The following is a 23,425-nucleotide window of genomic DNA, read 5'->3' on the forward strand; positions in this document are numbered from 1 at the left end:
GGACTTTGTTCCAAATCAGGGACAGTCCTTCAAAATCAGGGACAGTTGGGAGCTAAAACCTGAAAACTGCCTCAGTGTGAAAGGGGTCTTCGGGTCTATAGAAAATCTACAGCGGATAGTATTACTCCCTCATATCTCCCAACTGTCCCTGATTTCGAGGGACTGTCCCTGATTTCGAGCAATGTCCCTCATCATTTTGGTCTGATCTATATAGTTGTATATAAAATGCACTACTTATCTATGAAAAAAGTGTTTTCCAATGCTAAACCTTTCATCTAAATTCTAAATGGCTGCATTTGTAAATTTTAAAAACCAATATGAAGGAATAGTAGTGGTAAAAAAAAAAAGCACTTGAGGATTTATTTAACCTTTTTTTTTTGGTTAATTCTCCTTTAAGGGGGTATGTCCTATGCCTACATACATTTGCTAGTAGGTGTCCCTCATTCCCATTTCAAAATGTTGGGAGGTATGCTCCCTTTGTACACATAAAATGAATGGAATTCTTCACTCCCACCACCGTACTGATCAGGGAAACCCCACTTCAGTCACAGTACATCATCACACTGCTCAGTGATGACGTCACCCGCTCTCCTCATCTGCGCCGCACTGATCCCGCCACAATTCCCGCTGACCAAGCGGCGCGCGCCCTCCCGCGGTTCCATCTCTCTCCTTCCTTCCCATCCCTGACACTGCGCATGTGCCAGGCCTGGGAGGAGTCACGCACGTCCGTTGCCATTGACGTCATGTAAACTTGGCCTTTCAGGAATGGTGTCGCGGGGCTTTCGAATTCTATGGTCACGTATTAGTACTATACGTGCTGCATCTGGGAAGGGCAGCCAGTCGTGTGTCCGGATTAAGGAGGAGCGAAGGCGCCGTTTTTAAAGAAAAAACTTTATGGGATGAGGAGGGCGGTACGTTAATGATCGGTGTGTAGTAGTGAGATCCTGACTGATGTGAGGTGTGGTCTTCTGGCATGATGGCAACATCCCAAGTTCTGTAGATCGGTGTCAGCTTTACTTCCAGTCAGGACTGATCATGTGACTGGTGGTTGCTATGGAAACTGGACGCCGCAATCAATACTCATGTGAGTGGTCCATACCCGGGTGTGTGAGGAGGACATATGGCAATCAGAGAGAGGTATGAGCCTGCTATGATACTGTATGTGCAATCTGATTTCTGACAGGACTAGGTGTGTGACTATCGGAGGACTAGAAACATAGTGAGCCCATACATGACACATACAAGACTTGGTTTGGATTGGGGGGGTTGTTACATCCTCTGTCAGCACGTTATTAGTGTGCAGTGCAGGGGTGCAAAGCAAGGATTTGGGATCCCCAGTGGTCCCGAGAATATGTTGCATGAGCATTTCTCACATTATGTTCATAACACGCTGCCTTTGTGATAAAAGCAACGCAAACGCAATTTGCCAGCACCAGATCACAAGGTACCACAGTACTGTGCAATTTGGTGCAGCACATTTTTCAAAAGTAATGCATGCGCTGCCTTTTGTGTGATCTCATGTAATTTGCAGCCCGCTGCCAGATCACACAGCAGGGGAACGCGCTTGCGATTCTGGGGTGAACCAGCCCTTAAAAGTGGTTGTAAACCCACTTTATCATTTTTATGGCAATCCCCTGTGTTAAAGCGGAGGTCTGCCCACCACAAAAATTTAAAAAGTCAACAGCTACAAATACTGCAGTTGCTGACTTTTTATATATGCACACTTACCTGTTCAGGGAGCCCACGATGTCGGTACCCCAGCCGATCTTCCGATCGGCTAACGGGTGCAGCCGCCGCCATTGCCGGTAAGGGAAGCACGCTGCGCTTTCTAATTGGCCCGGCGACAGAGGTAGGAGGAGGGGGGGGCCGAGCTTCACTGCGGCGCAGTCTCCGGAAGTGGGGAAGGGGACCTGTCAAAACAGGTCCCTTTCTCCCCCTCCCACCTGAAAGGTGCCAAATGTGGCACCGGTGGGGGGAGGAGACGAATAAGGGGAAGTTCCACTTTTGGGACACGTGTGCGCTGAACGGTGTTAGGAAATAAGGTATACAGGGGCATTTTTTTTACTAAAGCACACACACTGGAGACATTGCATTATTTAACACAGGGGATTGCCAGAAAATGATAAAGTTATTATAGCAGCGGAGGGGCAGGCGCTGTCACTTGCTGACAGGCAGGGAGGGGGATAGAGGACAGAGTGGATGACGGAGTCACGTAAACTGACCCTGGTGTTAGGGCTCAGCAGCCATGATAAACCATGGTCAGTTTACAGGGGGAGAGAAGAACCAGACAGGTTCAGCCAGGTATATCTGGTGATACAGGGGGCCAAATTACACAGCACAAGAACTGTGCTGTTGTTCATGCTTTAAAGGGACAGGATACTTTTTTGGGGGGGGGTAACAAATGTAGCCACAACCAGGGATCTGAGGTATCTTCACTTTTTTACTTATGTAGTTGTTTTTGAATGTTTTTGAAGCCGAACACCGGGAAAACTTTACCTGCTAAAGATTTTGTATTTCTGTCCATCCAGTCCTGAGATTTACAGCTGTACCTGGTAGGGCAGTAGACCTGAATATGTAACACTTAGGCCTCATTCACACGGAGCCCGCCTCGGTCCGCCGGCTCAGCGGGAGATCTCTCCGCTGAGCTGGCGGATGACAGGTCTCTCTCTGCTCAGTGAGCGGGGAGGGGCTTGTCAGGCGCCGCTGCTGCCTATGGAGGGATCGGATGAAAACGGACAGCGTGTCCGTTTTCATCTGATCCGCCAGCGATGGATCCGGACGTAGGGCCATCTGTCTGCTTTTTGCGGATCGGACCGGGTCGGATGTCAGCGGACATGTCTCTGCTGACATCCATCGCTCCATAGGCTAACATGGAGCGCCCGTTCAGGTCCGCCGTCAAAACTGACAGGCGGACCTGAACGGTCTGATCGTGTGAAAGGGGCCTTACAGATCTTGTCCCTCCCCCAGCCTGTAAGTGCACGATGAAAGGAAAAGCAGCAGACAGACAAGCCGATTTCTCTGTTGCTCTGCTTTCCCCTCCTATAAGCATGCTTCTTAGTACATGAACACTGCAGTACTACTCACTGGCTTCTTGTGCTCCCCCTCCCTCTCACAATCTGAAGCTCTGCTACACAGTGGATTTTAACAGGCTGTTACCAACTCCAACTCATGTACTTCTACTTTACCACCTGTATCCCAATCCTAAACAGGGTTAACCTTAACCACTTGCAGACTGCCAACAGTACATTTACTGCTGGCAGGCGGTACCCCCAGGCGGCATGACATACCCTACATCACAGTGCATCCCTTTGAGCACACAGTGGTGTGATCTGCAACTAGACACAGCGAATTGCATTGCTCTGTATCGGAATGCTGTAAGCAGCTCATAACCTACCACCAAAGAACAACCCAAAATAAATTCTCCTGCTCCTTACGATCACATATGTGCATGTTAGTTGTTGTTTGTACCTGTAGTACAGTCCAGAAACAATAGTGTGCATATTTTTTTTTTTTTTTAGTGTCCTAACTAAAACACATTGACACTAACTGATATGAATTTAAAAAAAAACAAACAAACCTTGATCTAGGTGTTTTTTTTTTTTTTCCTCTGCAAGGAAAGAGAAAGATACAATGTATCTTTCTTCTCCATTCACAGAGAGAAACACAGGGGCGGGCTTCACAGTGACTGATCACTGTGGTAGCCAATCGGAGGTTACCACAGCGATCAGATTGACTCAGAATGAGGAGTTCCAGTTCCCGATCGTTAGTATGGGACCCAGGGGCGCTCCCAGCACAAAGGGAGATACGCATATGTGCGGCCGCACAGAAAAAAGCCCAGTGCAGTGGGGCCGCGTATATGTGTTACGTCAGCGGGAACAGGTTAAAGTGATTGTAAAGTTAAAAATTGTATTTTTTTTTTTAAATAACAAAAAGGTTTATACTTGCCTGCCTTGTGCAATGGTTTTGCAGAGAGCAGCCCCGATCCTCCTCCTCTGGGGTCCCCTGGCGATGCACTGGGCTCCTCCTCTTTTCCATGTGCCATTATAGGAATCCGCTTGCTATCGTGGTACATGTGCGGGCTCAATCTCGAGCCATGCTGTGTGTGTCCATTGACGCACATGGTGTAACTCAGCCCCACCCCCTGCTCCCCAGTCACTGGATTTAATTGACAGCCGCTGGAAACCAAGGGTTTTTTAAGCAGAACTACACCCTCCTATCCTTTAGGCTACTTTCACACTGGGGCGTTTTTCAGGTGCTTTTGGGCTAAACAGAGCGCCTGAAAAAAGCCTCCCCTGCAGCCCCAGTGTGAGAGCCTGAGTGCTTTCACGCTGGAGCGGTGCGCTTACAGCACTTTACTGCTAACGCTGCTTACCCTTCCTGCTCGTAGGATATGTGTGTGTGATTTTATATATATATATATATATATATATATATATATATATATATATATATATATATATATATATATATATATATAAATTATATGCATGCGCCCTAGTTACAGTCATGATCTTGGTATGTATTTTTTAAACCGACGATTTTCTTTCTAGAAAAAGTGACCTGAGTGGCTATACAGCCACTGGATCACTTTTACAGGCCTGCGAAAGAGGGTCCCCACCTCCTGCTGCCTTTACCGGTCCCATTGGGGAGCCTGATAAGGTTGTGACCAGCCACATCCAATGCTATACACAGAGTGAAAGGAACTGACTTGTTTCTTTCCCTGTGTGATGTTCAAGTGGAGTTCCACCCACTTTTACAACTCTTCAGCATCCCTCACTAAACTGTGCACTGTGAACAAATTGGATATTTTTTTATTTTTCTTCTCAGCGCCTACTGTATATCTGCTGTATTTATTTTTCATTTCCTCCTCCCTGGCCGTGGCCCATCGCATCATTTCCTGTTTGCAATGCCTTCTGGGAAGGGGTGGCAACTTCCTCTGACACTGCCGTTGCTATGGAAACCTGACCTGAAACCCATTACACTGCTTGTGCTGCACTGAGCATGTGCGAGATCTGCAAGGATGACATCCAGGAAGAAATACAGTCTGGCTTCAGATGCCCACGGCCTGCTGTAAGTTTATAAAATAACAAACTACTGCTATAAACTAACAAAACAGACCTTAGTTTACAGACTAACTTTACTAGAATACATTAAGCTTGTGTATTATAGGGGTAGTATAATTTCGGCCGGAACACCACTTTCATTTCGGTTTGTGTGTTGACAAGCCTATCTGGTTTGTGAAAGCATTTGATCAAACCGATCTCTGTTTGATCGGAAGCTTTGGAGGCCAGAGGAGAGTTTTGGGATCTGTTAGACCCCAGATCTCTCTGTAGCACCCCCTAGCATTGCTAGAATGCTAGAGTTAGGTTTTTGTGAGGGTAGGTAAATTTGCACAGGCTTGGCCTAGAAACATGCAGAAGATTCTACAAGGATGTGGAGAGGAGGAGTTGCTTGGAGTAATCTGAGGGCCCTGACCAATCCCCAACAGATGGGTTGGCAGGGGGCGGGCCCCCTCAAATACTCAGCTGGAGTTCAGGTGGAAGATGGAGTGTTAGGCTGTCGGAGGCCTTTGAGAGTAGCCCCCTAGTCTGGGGGGGGGTTACTCGGGCCTGGGCTCGGGTATGGAAGAAATTCCTCTTCAGGACACACAGGAGGATCCTGACCAGGAGGCACAGGAGCAAGGAGAGGACAGTGGGAGAACACTGTAAATCTCCAAGGAGGAAGACAGCAAGGAGGGCTGGTGAGTGTTGCAGTCAGAGGACTGAGAGGCATGCCTGAAGTGACTGGGTGCAAGCAGTCTAGGATGGATGCAGAGTAAGTCTGGGAGGATTGTGGAGAAGTAGCCAGAAGGGTTAGTGAAAGGGGCAGCTGCAGCCAGGTGGGCTGGCAGTGCTTGAAGAGGTGGTACTGGGATCAGTAGCCACAGGAATAGGACAGCTAAGCACTGGGACTTCTTTTCTGCTACACTACTAAGGGGGCCCCCTTAGTGGTCCCTGCCTGCAAAGGGCATTTGCTCTGGGTCTGTGTTGGATCATCTTGTCAGTGCTAGCTTGTCCTAGGAGATATAGTTCTACAAGCAAGATTGTGCCGGAGGTAGAGGAGAAGTGTATATATACTGGATGTATATAGTTGTGCCCCTGAAGAATTCTGTGTTGATCAAGAGAGAATCCCATAATAACCCTATCCCCTGTCCAAGTCCAAACACATAATAAATAAGGATGAGCTCAGTCGTGTTCCCAATCCGTACGTGCAGAGCTCACCAGGAAGTCGGCACTAGGCATGTGCATCTCGTTTCGTTCCGAATCGAAATTCGGACAAATTTTTCATTATTCGGAAATTCGGATGCATCCGAATTTCCGAATTACAAAAGTAAAGAATTTAAACGAATCAGAAAAAAAACGAACGAATTCAAAAACGTATTCGAATCGAATTTGAAGACAAAATCGAATTAGAAAAAAATAGAAAACGTTTTTCTAAAAAAAACAAGAAGATAGAATATAAAATAATAAAGCAATAATATATATATATATATATATATATATATATATATATATATATATATATATATATATATATATATATATATATATATATATATATATATATATATATATATATATACACAAATTTTTTTTTATTATTTTTTTTTATGCTTTTCTTTTCTATTATTTTATATTCTATAATAGTCTTTTCAATTCAAATTCATTCTATTTGAATTTCGTATAGAATGAATTAATTTGAATAGAAAAGATTAGAACAGAAAATAATAGAAAAGAATAGACTAGAAAAACAATAGAACAGAATAGAAGAAAATATAATATATATATTATTGTTTCTTCTATTCTGTTCTATTGTTTTTCTAGTCTATTCTTTTCTATTATTTTCTGTTCTATTCTAATCATTTTATATTCAAATTTGATATTTATATTCGAAATTCGAATTTCGGAAGATGGCTTCTGAAAGTGGAATTTCGTATAGAATGAATTCGAATTTGAATAGAAAAGATTAGAATAGAAAATAATAGACTAGACAAACAATAGAACAGAATCAAATATAATATATATATTTGATTCTGTTCTATTGTTTTTCTAGTCTTTTCTCTTCTACTCTATTCTAATCTTTTCTATTCAAATTCGAATTCATTTTATAAGAAATTCAAATTTCGGAAGATGGTTTTTTATATGTATATGTATATGTATGTGTATATATATATTATATTTATTTTATTCTCTTCTGTTCTATTGCTTTTCTAGTCTATTCTATTTCTATTATTTTCTATTCCAATCTTTTCTATTAAAATTCATTCTATACAAAATTCTAATTTTAGAAGCCATCTTCCGAAATTCGAATTTCGCATAGAATTAATTCAAATTCAAATAGAAAAGTTTAGAATAGAATAGAAAAGAATAGCATAGAAAAACAATGGAACAGAATAGAAAAAAAATATAATATATATATAACCATCTTCCGAAATTGGAATTTGGTACAGAATGAATTTGAATTTGAATAGAAAACATTAGAATACAATATATTATATTTTTTTCTATTCTGTTCTATTGTTTTTCTATGCTATTCTTTTATATTTTCTATTCTATCCTAATCTTTTCTATTGGAATTCGATTTCATTCTATACGAATTTCAAATTTCGCAAAATGGTTATATATAGTTTACTTTTTCAAATTCAGTTAATGTTTTTTTCGAATGTGGTAGAATTTTTTCGAATTTGACAGTTTTTTTTTAATGCGGTAGAATTTTTTCGAATTTGATTGTTTTTTTCGAATGTGGTAGAATTTTTTTCGAATTTGATCGTTTTTTTCGAATACGGTAGAATTTTTTCGAATTCGAAAACGAAACGAATTCCGAAAACGAATGTATAAGGAATGCAACGAATTAACTAAACTAATTTAGTTATATAACGAATCGAAACGAAACTAAACAAATTTTTTCATCCTGCACATATCTAGTCGGCACTTCACATTACTAATCGCAGGCAGTGAGACATTTTCCCGATCCGCGGCTGCAGAGATTGGGAAATGTCTCACTGCCTGTGATTAGCGCTGTGCAGTACCGACTTCCTAGCGGGCTCTGCACATGGGGTGTGCGAATACGCCTGAGCTCATCCTTAATAATAAATAACAACTCCTCATAAAATACAAAAACAAAGCTGAAAGGACTGATTCCTGACTCCAGCGTGTGTGGTAAATTCATGTGCCCGGCTGTGCAGGGTGCGAGATAAACATATTCACCAGTGGCTCCTACAGGGGTAAAACTACATCTCCATAAAAATGACCTGTCGCGGCCCATGCTATCACAAGGGATGTTGTTCAATAAAGCTGATGTAACAGTGTGAAATAAAAAATAAATAAAATAACTTTTTTTTTTTTTTTTTAAAGCTGCTCAAGGCTTAGAAATATCCCCTCAGTTTGTGCTATTACATACAGTGGGGATGGAAAGTATTCAGACCCCCTTAAATTTTTCACACTCGTTATATTGCAGCCATTTGCTAAAATCATTTAAGTTCATTTTTTTTCCTGATTAATGTACACACAGCACCCCATATTGACAGAGAAACACAGAATTGTTGACATTTTTGCAGATTTATTAAAAAAGAAAAACTGAAACATCACATGGTCCTAAGTATTCAGACCCTTTGCTGTGACACTCATATATTTAACTCAGGTGCTGTCCATTTCTTCTGATCATCCTTGAGATGGTTCTAGACCTTCATTTGAGTCCAGCTGTGTTTGATTATACTGATTGGACTTGATTAGGAAAGCCACACACCTGTCTATATAAGACCTTACAGGCTCACAGTGCATGTCAGAGCAAATGAGAATCATGAGGTCAAAGGAACTGCCTGAAGAGCTCAGAGACAGAATTGTGGCAAGGCACAGATCTGGCCAAGGTTAAAAAAAAAATTTCTGGTGCACTTAAAGTGGTGTTCCACCCAAAAATGGAACTTCCACTTTTTGGATTCCTCCCCCCCTCCGGTGTCACATCTGGCACCTTTCAGGGGGGAGGAGGGAGCAGATAGCTGTCTAATGCAGGTATTTGCTCCCACTTCCTAGCATAGATCAACGCGGTGCTTGCGGTGACCTATGCCACTTCCGGCACCTACCCCGTGCTCCCCCCAGGTCCCAGAACAAAGCAGGGACCTGAGAAGACGTGCAGCACGACTCGCGCATGCGCAGTAGGGAGCCAGGAAGTGAAGCCGCACAGCTTCACTTCCTTATTCCCTTACCGAGGATGGCGGCGGCAGCAGCTGAGAGCCGAAGGATGGATCGGCTTCGGATGCCGACATTGTGGGCTCCCTGGACAGGTAAGTGTCCATATATTAAAAGTCAGCAGCTGCAGTATTTGTAGCTGCTGGCTTTTAATATTTTTTTTTTTCAGCAAACCTCCACTTTAAGGTTCCTAAGAGCACAGTGGCCTCCATAATCCTTAAATGGAAGACGTTTGGGATGACCAGAACCCTTCCTAGAGCTGGCCGTCAGGCTAGACTGAGCTATCGGAGGAGAAGAGCCTTGGTGAGAGAGGTAAAGAAGAACCCAAAGATCACTGTGGCTGAGCTCCAGAGATGCAGTCGAGAGATGGGAGAGAATTGTAGAAAGTCAACCATCACTGCAGCCTTCCACCAGTCAGGGCTTTATTGAAAAAAATTCCAAATAAATGTGTACTACCACAGAGTGACACTGTGGGTACACAGGTAACAGTGTGCCAACGTCCCTGTAATGGGCATATGAAAACTAAAAAAACTATGAAGTGGACTTTGGAGGCACACAAGTAAACTGTCTAAAAATGATAAGGTTGGTTTATTAGATACAAAAATTCATATAGTACAAACAATAAGTACAGATAAAGGCATAAAATTCTTTGAGATTAATATTGTATACCCTGCACATAACCTTAACACCACTTCATATGATACATAGAAATAGTGGTGTAACCAACAAAATGGAAATCAAAATTCCCATAATAGTATTTCTCTTGGGGGTGTAGATACCACCGACGCCCCCAGTGTGAAAGCAGCCTTACTGAGTCTTCTCTCGATCCAGCAGTGTCCCATCTGCAGCTGCTCTTCTCCCTTCTTGGTCTGACAGGCTTTGCTGACAGTAGCAGGAGCCACAGGCTTCATATATCTTTGACGTACATGTACGGTAAGTACTTTGTCTGCCAAAGAAATTCTGTTGGACCAGCCTTGTGATTCAGACTCTGTTAGACAGGACCACCAGGACTAATTCCTTTTTTTGGTCATCTTTCAACAAACAGCCTATTTATTGCAATAAGCTTTAAAAAGATTAAAATACACATGTTTTTAAATTTAAAGTGAGCATTAATAAATCCAAATCGGAATAATATTTAAATGTTTTGAATGCCCTGGTATGTGTGTGTGTGTGTGTGTGTGTGTGTGTATATATATATATATATATATATATATATATATATATATATATATATATATATATATATATATATATATATATATATATATACATATATACACACATGATCTGTGAATACATGTCTTAAATCTGCTTTTTTTTTTTTTTTTTTTTTTTTGTGTGTGTGTGTCATTCGCACTCTCTCGTCAGTCAGCTTATCACTACATGTGTAATTTATCCCTCAGGGAGGTGATGTAAAGGAGAAAAAAAGAGGAAATCAACCAATGTCACTTTTGTGATCTGTGGATTTCTACATGGTTAGCAGCACCTCTACTGAAGACAAGATGGAGCCTTCTTTTCCAACTGTGTTCCCCCAAACAAATGGAACTTTTACTGTCCCCTTGACAGAGACAGAGCTTCATAAACTTTTAATTGATGAAAAAATGCGATGTGAAGACCACAAGACCAACTATCAAACGTTAAAGGCTGAGCACACCAGGTACTGTATTGTAATCCTTCAGTCCCAGCTTCAATGGGTTTACTGCGCTTTGATACCTCTTTTGTTGTCATCTTTCTGTATTTTTAGCTGCTCTGGCAATTGTAATTTTTGTTTTCTTCTTTGAAGAGGGTAGACTTCGCTTTGATCAATATACTGCAATTTCAATAATCAAAGCAGCTCTGTGACTCACTTATGTTTTGTGTGCATTTATTTATTTTTTGTATTTTATTTATTTATTTATTTTATTTATTTATTTATTTTGAGGAAGGCCACATTGGTCACATTGAGCAAGGTTTTTGCTGTTTATTAAAAACATCAAGCAAATAAAATTAGCTCATGCGGCGCCTATGGCAGAAAAAACTGTAGTTGAATTTAGCTGCTGCTATAATAAATAGATAATTAAAACACAAAGCTCTAGAAGTTCATAAATGTATTTCATAAGCTATAGCAGCACTTAAGATGAACACATCAGCATCCAACAGTGATGATATGCCATCTGAAGAGCTAGTCCAATGTCCCCAAGGTGTTCCTGAGAGGTATTCATATGGTGTCTTGTCAGATAGATGATAACCTTCACCGCACCATGTGAGACCACTCCCCTCAAAAAAACACACTCACCAGAAGGTTATAATAAATACGCTTTTTTAAAATTATGAATAATTAACATGCAGCAAGACCGCGTCTTTAAAATCCTAAGGGGTCACCACATCTCATACACTACATCTGGTTACTCAAAGCTGGATGTCCATTTGTTGACTGTCACAGCACCACGGAGGACACGCCCCTCCCCCCATCCGGTAACGGACTAGACATGTGTGACTCATTTCATTACGAATCAAAATTTTCACGACCTTTTCTTTATTCCAAGATTCGAATGTCTGTGAATCTTCAAACATAATAGTAAAGAATTTCAACAAATCCAAAATAAATGATAACGTAAACAACAAATTTGTTTGTTTTCATTTGGATGACATGATGCAAATGTTTAGGCATTCGAAATGACGTAACAACATAACAAATTATCCAAATTGATTCGGATCCATTTGTTTTTATTCCAGTGAGCGTAGCATGAATATTATAGAATAATGCAGTACATGTGAAATGGAAACATATTGCAATACAGTAAGGTATAAAAATTAAGATGATGATTCCTAGGGTTGTCCCGATCCCACTTTTTTAGGACTGAGTACAAGTACCGATACTTTTTTCAAGTACTCGCCGATACCGATTACCGATACTTTTTTTTTTTTTAATGTCATGTGACAGTGATTTTTTTTTTTTTTAATCTTTTTTTTTAGGGGGGAGGGGGTGAACGGTGTCTGTGTTTTTTTTTTTTTTTTTTATTTACATTTATTATTTTTTACAATAAAATTTTTTTCTTTATTGCAATATGTGTTGTGTTTTTTTTTTTTTTTTTTTTTTTTAATCAGCCTTGTTGGGGGCTTTGGTGAGATATCAGGGGTCTTAACAGATCCCTGATATATCCCCCTTGAGACAGAGAAAGAGACCGAGGATAGAGATTCCCCTATTCTTTCTCTGCAGCCTCAGCTGCACTGAGAATGAATGGAGAGAGGACAGCGGCTCCTCTCCATTCATAAACTGAGACATCGTAATCACAGGAGATTACAATGTTTCAGTTATGTGAATGGACAGAGTCAGCTGACTCTGTCCATTCACACAGCGGAGAGAGACAGCACAGCGGAGGGGGACAGAGGAAGAGAGAGGGACAGAGGAACGGAGGGGGACAGCACAACGGAGGGGGCATGGAGGATGGGGTGACAGTCAGCGGTGATCGCATGTGGGGGAGTTACAAGCACCGATCACCGCTGTATGTCACTAAAGCAGCTGAAAGCCACGGGGGGAGAAGCTTGTAACTCCCCCACGCGCCGATCACCGCTGACTGTACAGGTATCGGCGGAAGCATCGGGAGCATTTGCCCGAGTACAAGTACTTGGACAAATGCTCTGTATCGGTGCCGATACCAATACTAGTATCGATATCGGGACAACCCTAATGATTCCTATTTATTGTGTTTGGGTTGGATGGAGGTGGATCCATCAGAATTTCCCAATCGTAACATAATGAATGGATCCAAAATTAATTTCGTTCCATTCATTACCTTCAGATGCACGTGACTCCAGTCGATATGACTTATGAGTCCAGACCAGGCCATTTTTTGCTATTTGGCACTGCGCTACTTTAACTGGCGATTGTGCGAACATGCAACGCTGTACCCAAATTTGATTTCTTTTGATCACCATGGGGTTTGTTATTTTTTGCGATATAAATGAAAAAAGACCGAGGAGTTAAAACAATGCTATAAACCATATACAATTAAAAAAAAAAATCAAGTTTCTATATAAATTTTGGCCAAAATGTATTCTGTACATGTTTTTGATTAAAAAAAAAAAAAAAATCCTTAATTGTTTATTGATTGGTTTGTGTGAAAGTTATAGCGCCTTCAAACTATGGTGTGCATACATACTGGAATTTGTATTTTTATATTTCTTTTTATACCACTAATGGTGGTGATCAGTGACATATACCACACCTGCGATACTGCAGCAGTCAATCTTACCCTAACTGACGCTGGGGGGGGGGGATGGACTAACTGCCACTGACATCACCAGTGACACTAATACAGTAATAATATTATGCACTGATACACTGAATCAATTCGGAATAAATATATGAAATGAATCAGAATATTCCAAACAAATTCTGAAACCGAATCATTTTATTAACAAATATAATGAAACAAAATTATTTTTTACTTAACCACTTACAGACCGCCCGCGGTTGTTTTACGTCGCTACTTTGAAGTCCGCTTCAAGATCAAAGTGGTCTCTGTGACAGATTCGCCGTGAGATCGCTTTTATCGGCGGCGGGAGAGGGGCCTCCCATCGCTCTCCAGTGCCCTCCGCTTGCCGGAGCCATCAGTAGCGACGAAGGCGATTGGATCCCCTCCCTAGCCTGACATGGAGACGAGTGAGGGGAAGATGGGCCCCCACCCGTCTCCATATCATTGCAGGGCGGAAGTGATGTCAAAATGCTCTTAAAAGGATTTTTTTTTTTTTATTACATTTTTTATTTTATTTTATTTTTTTGTATTTTAGTGTAAATATGAGATCTGAGGTTTTTTGACCCCAGATCTCACATTTAAGATGTCCTGTCATGCTTTTTTTCTATTAGGGATGTTTACATTCCTTGTAATAGGAATAAAGTGACCCAATTTTTTTTTTTAAAGAACAGTGTAAAAATAAAAGGTAAAATAAGAAAAAACATAATTTTTTTTCTTTTTTAAACGCGCCCCGTCCCGCCGAGCTTGCGTTTAGAAGCGAATGCATATGTGAGCAGCTCACGCATATGAAAACGGTGTTCAAACCACACATGAGTTATGGCCGCGATCGTTGGAGCGAGAGCAATAATTCTAGCCCTAGACCTCCTCTGTAACTCAAAACATGCAACCTGTAGAATTTTTTTAAACGTCGCCTATGGAGATTTTTAAGGGTAAAAGTTTGTCGCCATTCCACGAGCGAGCGCAACTTTGAAGCATGACATGTTGGGTATCAATTTACTCGGCGTAACGTTATCTTTCACAATATAAGAAAAAAAATTTGGCTAACTTTACTTATGTCTTATTTTCTAATTTAAAAATTAATTTTTTCCAAAAAAAGTGCGCTTGTAAGACCACTGCACAAATACGGTGTGACCGCCATTTTATTCTCTAGGGTGTTAGAAAAAATATATATATATATATATATATATATATATATATATAATATAATATAATATAATTTTCTAGCAAAAAAATAAACGTTTTTAACTTGTAAACACCGAATCTCAGAAAAAGGCTCGGTCCTTAAGTGGTTAATGAATGAATGTGAAAGAAATTTTCCCGTTGTGCACATCTCTAATTTTCACTTTGCTGAGAAATTACTGTAGCTACCGTATATTCTATTCTTTTCTTTGGAGCATTGAACTACAAAACGCTCAGGTGTGAATGGGGCCCTATTGGCCAAGCAGTAATTGCATTTTGAGTAAAAATTGTGTAGTTTACTTTTTTTTCCCAAGGCATATTCCTATATTAAATATCCAATGTCTTGTTTGCGCCTTTAATAAATATATATATTAGCACATCTTTTCATACATTTGGCAGTCTTGACAATGCGCACAGCTTAATAAGGCAGCATGAACAAAAGGCACAAACAAGACACTGGATATTTAATATAGGAATATGCCTTGGAAAAAAAAAAAAAGGTAAACTACACAATTATCACACGTAACTGTCAAATTTGTTGCATAGCTGTAATTAATTTTGATTTATATCCTATATTATCATCTCCCTCTTAAATTGAGTTTAAGATGGTGACATAACACTGCAAATATTAATTGCAGGTTGCAAGCCGATCATATAAAGTCTCAAAATGAATGTAAGCAGTTTGCCGCTGATGTTCGAAACACACACGAAAAATATAAACTTCTGCTGGAGGAACTGCGTGGAGAGCTTTATGAAAAAACACGTGAAATCGAGGAGCTAAAGCTACAAGTAAGATCTGTGTACCAAATAAAAGGGCTGATTTGTGCGCCTTTCATGCATTTTCTTGGGCTTTCTCATTCTTTTTGTGTGTGTTTTCCCACTTGTTTCTTTAGCTAAATCCCACATGAATTGAACAAGCACACCTGCAAGATTGTGGGTCTTCTGAGACTTAAATCTTGGAGAGCTTGGTCTTGCTGTCATAGCAACAAATGTGTCACAGTCTGTAGAATATTTGTGTAGCCATACCCTTGCTTGAAACAGTGTCATTTTTATAGTGTAAAAAATCTTACACATTCAAATTCAATTTGAAATGTCAGTGCGAGCTAATTTAACTTGCATATTACAAATAAAAACAACAAAAAAAATAGTCTTGATGCTTTCCTAGTTACAGTACTTGCTGTATATCAAACAGGTCTTTTTCCTGGCATTCCTTTAAAGAGTAATACTGACTTTAAAAAAAACAGGTACTTATTTGTCCTTTCAGTCCAGTGCACTCTTTCCTGCAGCCGATTCTTCTCACTGCTGCAAATTCTTGCTACCACCATTTTGGATTTGGGAGTCAGCTGTGACTTCCTGCTGTTTTCCACTGCACCTGTCCTACTGTAGATTGCGAGACTAGTCCTGCAGCCTTCTGGGACACGTTATGTTATCCTAGGAGGCTTCAGATCAGAAGTCATAGGCTTTCCTGACATCCCTCTCAGTATATCATTATTCTCCTATGTTTGTAAAAGGGAGCAGAGGCCATCCCTGCACAGAACAAAGTGGCTCCTTCGAGTCCCATCTTGTGTTCTCCCTTTACATTTGTTGACAACGACATTTGTTTTTTTTAAACAAGTAACATATGGCTTCAATAAAAGTAAGAGAGGAGGAGGATTGGGTAGGAATTGAATTGCCCTATTATACACCCAGTGCCTGGCAAAGAATAAAAAAAAAAAATGTATCCATATATATACATTCTATTAAAGTATTAAAGTATAACTAAAGGCAAAACAATTTCTTTAGTTTTGGACAAAGTGGGGAGGAATTAGAATACCAGTCAGGTTTTTAGTGCTGGCTGTGTTCCCGTTAGGGAGATTCTCCCTATTTGTCATGTTTACCGTTCTCATCGATGGTGAAGAAAATCTGAAATTTTGGGTTGTCCCCAGAACAGGAATAGAGGGAAAATCTTCCAATGGGGACACTTTGGAAGGATTTCCTCTCACTTCCTGTTTGGCTATCGGATAGAAAGTGAAAAGAAATCTCCCCAATGGGACCCAGATGGCAAAAAAAAGAAAAACTATCCAAAATGGGGAAAAAATTTTTCGACTTTAGTTCTACTTTAAGGACAATGTTATATTAATAAGATTTATTAAGCGCAAAGACAATTGGCTAAATTGCCAGACCTTTTGTTTTAATGTGTGGATACGTGCATAACTTTTAACTTCCAATTTAAGAGTGTTTACATAAATATATTTAAAAAAAAAAAGGAAAAACTTTAGTTCTAGCTTTAAAAATTGCTTTATGGTTAAAAAAGTAAAGTTTATCTACTAATAGCTTTTCTTGTATATTTGTGACATCTCAAGAATGTATTCATGCTTAGCATGGATGCACTTACCATGAAATAATAAATATATCTGATGCTAGGTCCACTTTAAGGATTTCCTTCATACTGGCTTAGATCTAGGCCTTAACCTGAGTTTGCTAAAGGTTCACGTGACAGCAGTTCCTGTCTAGGTGGGCTAAAAAGCCTTGGTAATAGAGTTTCTCAGAGTGGTGCTGAAGATTCGCCCTCCCAGAAAAAGAGTATTTCCCCAGTGGGACCTGTCGTTACTTTTTTCTTTTACTATCTCAGCCTCTTGCTCCAATGAAACAATGTTCCATAAAGGACATAACTTATAAAGGTGTTCCTCGTGGCTGTAACCTCTGGTAGAAGAGGAGCGTCGGAAATATATATCTCATTCTTTCCAGACAGAGGGAAACTTCGACCATTGGACCATTTTGTGCCCAAGGTAGCAACATCTTTCTATATGTCAGAAACCTGGGCATTGCCTAACTATCCAGAAGATTAAACCATACTTTGCATTAGCTTAATGTCGCCAGGACTCTAAGAAATATCTTTCCACCACTGCTCCAGTCAGATCATTGGAGAGACTCTTTGTCATTTCAGCCGGGAGGAACAGAGGTAAAGAGGCCACTTTCAGAACGCTAGCCCTTGTATTGTTAAACTCATACAAAGTGCTTATAGAGCAATGGGCTTGGATCTGCTGTCCATGGTGATTACACACTCTATGACATTGAATGCAGCTTCCTGGGCGGCTCACTCCAGAGTTTCCATGGAATCCATTTGCAGGACAGTCTCATGGTCTTCACATCATACTTTCCCTCATAATAAAATTATTTTTTTGTGTATTAACCAACCTTGTCAGCTAGCTATTTATCACAGGTATTTTGCCATGTAGGCACCAGGAAATTGGAAAATTGTATCATATAGTATATTTTCCGCAATTTTCCTTTCCTGATGCCTATTCATGGCAGCATACATTCCCCTCCTCAGTATATGGCTTGCTACCAAGAGTACTGAGTTCCTTTTTAAAGCCTTTGTTAACCCAAAAAAAAAGAAAAAAAAGGATCCTGCTCCTTTTAAACCATGTTATATGACACAGTGCTTGTTCTGTGCCATTTGGCCCCCTGTAACACCTAAAAAACCTGACTGATCCTGACAGTTTCTACCCTCCCCTCTGTAAACTGACCACGGTGTATCATGGCTACTGAGGCCGACACTGTGGTCAGTTTATGTGCCTCTGTCATCTGCAGCCTCCTATCTGCAGCTCTCCTTTCTGCTCCTGTGTCCCCCCCCCCCCCTCTGTCTATCTGCTTGTGACAGTGCCATCCCACTGCACTCATAACACTAACCTGTATACACCATCAGCACTGCCTCCCGTTGCAGTGTCCCCCTCTGTGAATGATTTATAAATATAAATGCTGTAAATGCCTCATATAAGGCCCGGTTCACACTGGTGCGATGCGAGAACCCTGCGAATCCACTGCGGGTTCCCGCATTGCACCAACTCGAATGGCAGTTAACACTGCCATATGCGAACTGCTGGGGATTGTCATTATATGTTAACGACACCCCCATTTCAGCTCGCGTATCGCACTGCAAACTGGCAGTTCGGACATGAATTGGATCGCATATGTGTGAACACACATGCAACCCGATTCTGGTCCGAACAGAAAAAAGGGTCCTGTGCGTGTTTGGACTGAATGCGGTGCGATATCAGCCATACTATCTGTATGGCTGAAATCGCACAGACATCGCATGTAATGTGAACAGCAGTGCGCTGCAAATTACATGCGCTGTCTGGCATCGCACAAGTGTGAACCGGGCCTAAGAGCCGAGATTGCGATCACATGACCAGCCAGCTCTCCCCTCCAGATGGACGTCAGCAGGAGAATCTCAGCCCTGCCCGCTGCATCTCTCAGAGGACAAAAGGAGAAAGCTGTCTGGTCATGTGATTGCAATCTCGGCTGTGAAATGAGGTATTTGCAGCATTTATTTTCATAAATCACACACAGGGGGACACTGCAATAGGAAGCAGTGATGATGGTGTATACAGGTTAGAGTGGCTTAACAACCACTTTAACCATTCATTTTTTTTATGCTATTCACTGGTCCTGAGGGAGTGCTTAGAGGTGGAGTTCCATGGATAAGCACCAGGAAAGGAAAATTAATGAGTATCCAATACAATTTTCCATTTTTCCTGAATATGCTCAGAAAATATTGTTGTTGCTCAGATTTTTATTTTTTTTAATTTTTTTATAACTGCAGTCGTATTATGGACCGAGATAAATACGTTTCATATTTCCCTAAAAGCAGAACTACAGACAATATTTGTTGTTTATCGCCACTAGTACATTTGCATGTGATTTCTCTCAGATTACATTGAGAAAGCTAAAACCAGATTGGTTATTTTTTCTCAAGTGCATTCTTACTTGCTGAGATCATAATTTAGAAAACAAATCGCACATCCTTGTTTACCAGTTAAATAACATCTTTTTATTTTAGGTGCTGTCGCCTCAGAAACTAGACCTATTAAAAATTCAAATACAGCAAGACATAGAAGCTCCTATGCGACAACATTGTCAAAAATTGGTTGAAGTAAGTATACCTTTCATTTTTGGTTTCCTTTGGAAGAACTGGTCGAGTCTCCAGTGGAGCACCAGTTTTGAATGAGCAAAACCAATAGAATAAGCTTGGTTGGTATGAAGATGGGGACAGCATGAGCTCTATTTTATTTGTACAGCTTGTTTTTTTTTCACTGCATATAAAACATCCATGGTAAGAAAGCCTAATTGTAGTTTTTCAAAAATTATAGGAATTAAGTTAATATAGGTCAAACAGTACAAGTCCAGGAATTCAGCCACTGTCTATAAAATGTTAAAATGTTCTGCCTTACTATAATCCAACAAGGTGCATGACATTTTGTGGGCTTATCGCTTTTATTTACAACTGCCTTTTTTACTGAGCGTCGAGAGTACAGAAATTGCTATACTCCTGGCAGCTTGACAGGAGAGACACTGCTCTCATACAGCAGCACCTCTGCACGCCTCTCCCCTCCGCTGCCCATTCACAGACGGCTTTGTATTTTGTGAATGGGTTCCCATAATACAAAGCCCTCTTTGATTAGGCAAGAGGGGGGGGGGCAGATAGAAAAGCCGCATACGACTCTGCAGGTTCAGGAGGTGAGACACAAGGGTCCAGCGGCAGAGCACCGGCCAAGAAATATAGTGATAGCTATACTCCAGGTGCTTAGTAAAAATTAATAAAAACATGAAATTAAAAAGATGCATTTACAAGGTGACTATGACATTTAGGAGGCTGCAGCTGGGCTTTAAGCATTTGTATCTTAACATGGTTGCCACCTTTTATTTCATATATGTCAGTTTTTTTTATATAAATTTTAACAGGCTGGCCCACAGAATCTCTTAAGCCTAGTTCACACTAGCCGAATGTTCAATAGAAACCTGCCGACATTTGGCCCATGTGTACTGCGGTCAGTCCATGTAGCCGGCTTCTGTCAAAGGGGCATGACTGAAAAAGGTCTGCCAATGGCTGAGAACACTGACTGGAGTGTTCTGGCGGGGGGGCTGTCCCCTGTCAGAACACAATAGAACAAGAGGGGAGATTGCTGTACCAACGTTGGATAGTTAGTACATTGGCTTCTCCTGAGCTGTCAGTTTTTTTTTTTTCGTTTAGCCCTGCTAGGTTGAACAAAAAAAAAAACTAGCGTGTACCAGGCTTTACTCTTAGATTTAGCTGTAGATCAACCCACACGGCAAGGATGTTATGAGAGTGTTTGTTTAATTCTTGCCTTTTTTTTAAAGTAAATTCCTAGGCATCATTTTTTTTCTTTAGTTTTGTATAAAAAGTAAGAAGGTTAGAATCCCCATCTGTCTTTTTTTTTTTTTTTTTTTCTTTGCTGTCTGTGTCCCTGCTAGTGACAAAGGTAGAACATTTTAGAGAACAAGTGTAAGAATAAATCTTCCAAGAAGGACACTTGTTCCAGTGACATCTGTCTCATATGGTAATTTCAGTAATTTAGAGAGATTTTTTTCTCACTTCATGTTTTGTCTCAAGGACAGAAAATGAAGGATAATCTCACAAAAAGTACACTGTCGGCAACACATAAAGAAATAAATATCTAAAACTATGGCTATTCTTACACTTGGCTTAATAGTTTTGGGGAGGAAGATCTGGTAAATCTGCTCAGGGTGGGACCTGGGAAAAGCGGAGAATATAGAGGAAACCACCTACTGAACATTCTAGTTTTAGTTAAGACATAAAGCAATTTTTTTCAGCTTCATGCTTTGAGAACCGTTTTGTGGAATACATGGCTCAATATTGAAACAAAGCTGAATACATTTGAATAGAGAGTACATAGTTGTAATCCTGTTTGTTAAAAGGAATATATACAATAGTTATGTCATTTTTTTTAAGCCATTCTTCTCTAAATCATTTACAGTTATGCTTTAAAACTGATTTGCAGAAAGGTAAGATTACACAGACATAAGAGTAAGTTACAGTGGAGGGACACACTCCCTACTTGTCCGCATTGGGTTATATTTATAAAGCAGTGAATCCGATATTTACATACATTCACTACATTTGAATCTTCCAGGTGCATGTGTTTTGAGTAATGCCGCGTACACATGGTCGGACTTTTTCGACCGGACTTGTCCGACGGACCAAATCCGGCGGACAATCCGATCGTGTGTGGGCTTCAGCGGACTTTTCCAGTCGCAAATCTGACGGACTTTAGATTTGGAACATGCTTCAAATCTTTACGTCGTAACTCCGCTGGACCCAGAAATCTGCTCGTCTGTATGCTAGTCCGACGGACAAAAACCCACGCTAGGGCAGCTATTGGCTACTCGCTATCAACTTCCTTATTTTAGTCCGGTGTACGTCATCACGTACGAATCCGTCGGATTTTGGTGTGATCGTGTGTAGGCAAGTCCGGTCGTTAGAAAGTCTATTGAAAGTCCGTCGAAAGTCTGTCGGACGGGCTGTCAGACTTTTGTAGCTGAAAAGTCCGACCGTGTGTACGCGGCATTACAGTGCATTGATTAACCACCAAGGTTTGTTTGGCGAGGCCTTGTTCACACGGGGCATACTAGAGCGTGCGTCCATGCAAGGGCCATGTTTACCTGAACAAAAATGCATCCCCATGCAAGCAGTCATACTAATGTTGGGACACAGTGGCTGCTTCCAATTTGACATCTGTGCAGGTACAGAGCCCCGAACGCAGCAGTGTGCGTTCAGGGATATCCATCCGCCCATGGAGGTTAGATTTGTTCTTGCAGCTGCTGCATCCCAGTTGACACCAAGGGGACTGCCTGCATAGGGATGCACAAAACACCTGTGCATCCCCGTGCTGGTAAATATGGCCTCACACAGGTGTATACTGTAGTACGCCATGCAGTGAGTGCTCTTCTGTCTTATTGGAGTTGCTTTGTAAACTTAGTGTCATGGATGCTCTATCTGTTACACATATATATATATATATATATATATATATATATATATATATATATATATATATATATATATATATATATATATATATATATATATATATATATATATATATATATATATATATATGCATTATGTTACAAATAGAGATATATATATATATATATATATATATATATATATATATATATATATATATATAATATAATATAATATAATATAATATAATTAATTTTTTTTTATCTCACAAAAGAAAGTACACCCCTCACATTTTTGTAAATATTTTATTATATCTTTTCTTGTGACAACACTGAAGAAATGACACTTTGCTACAATGTAAAGTAGTGAGTGTACAGCTTGTATAAGAGCCGGTTCACACTAGAAGCGGCACGACTTGCAGGTCGCCTCACCGAGGCGACCTGCACACGACTGCCACGGCGACTTGCAAGACGACTTCTGTATAGAAGTCTATGCAAGTCGCCCCCAAAGTAGTACAGGAACCTTTCTTCTAAGTCGGAGGGACTTACGTCGCTCCGATTAGAACGGTTCCATTGTACAGAACGGGAGGCGACTTGTCAGGCGGCTAGGTCGCCTGACAAGTCGCCCCCGTGTGAACCGGCTCTAACAGTGTAAATTTGCTGTCCTCTCAAAATAACTCAGTGCACAGCCAGTAATAACTAAACCACTGGCAACAAAAGTGAGTAAACCCCTATGTGAAAATGTCCAAATTGGGCCCAATTAGCAATTTTCCCTCCCCGGTGTCTCAGGTGTGAATTGAGGTAGGTAAAGCAGGTGTGTTAAACTTGATGTTATCCCTCTCATTCTTTCATACTGGTCACTGGAAGTTCAACATGACACCTCATGGCAAAGAACTCTCTGAGGATCTGAAAAAAAGAATTGTTGCTCTACATAAAGATGGCCTAGACCAGGGGTCTCAAACTGGCGGCCCTCCAGCTGTTGCAAAACTACAAGTCCCATGAGGCATTGCA

At 40.6% G+C, this 23,425-nt stretch overlaps 1 protein-coding gene across 1 annotated transcript in view; it reads left to right on the top strand.

Moving 5' to 3' along the window:
* Positions 1–688: 688 nt before the first annotated feature.
* CEP83 (centrosomal protein 83) overlaps positions 689–23,425 on the top strand; it is a 142,725-nt gene continuing 119,988 nt past the window's right edge. Inside the window, exons 1-4 of the mRNA XM_073623560.1 lie at positions 689–1,137; positions 10,628–10,881; positions 15,280–15,430; positions 19,467–19,559. Coding sequence (XP_073479661.1) covers positions 10,697–10,881; positions 15,280–15,430; positions 19,467–19,559 — 429 coding nt within the window. The 5' untranslated portion in view covers positions 689–1,137; positions 10,628–10,696. The remainder of the gene's footprint in view (positions 1,138–10,627; positions 10,882–15,279; positions 15,431–19,466; positions 19,560–23,425) is intronic.

The sequence above is a fragment of the Aquarana catesbeiana genome, linkage group LG03 (assembly GCF_042186555.1).
Source record: "Aquarana catesbeiana isolate 2022-GZ linkage group LG03, ASM4218655v1, whole genome shotgun sequence".
NCBI lineage: Eukaryota > Metazoa > Chordata > Amphibia > Anura > Ranidae > Aquarana > Aquarana catesbeiana.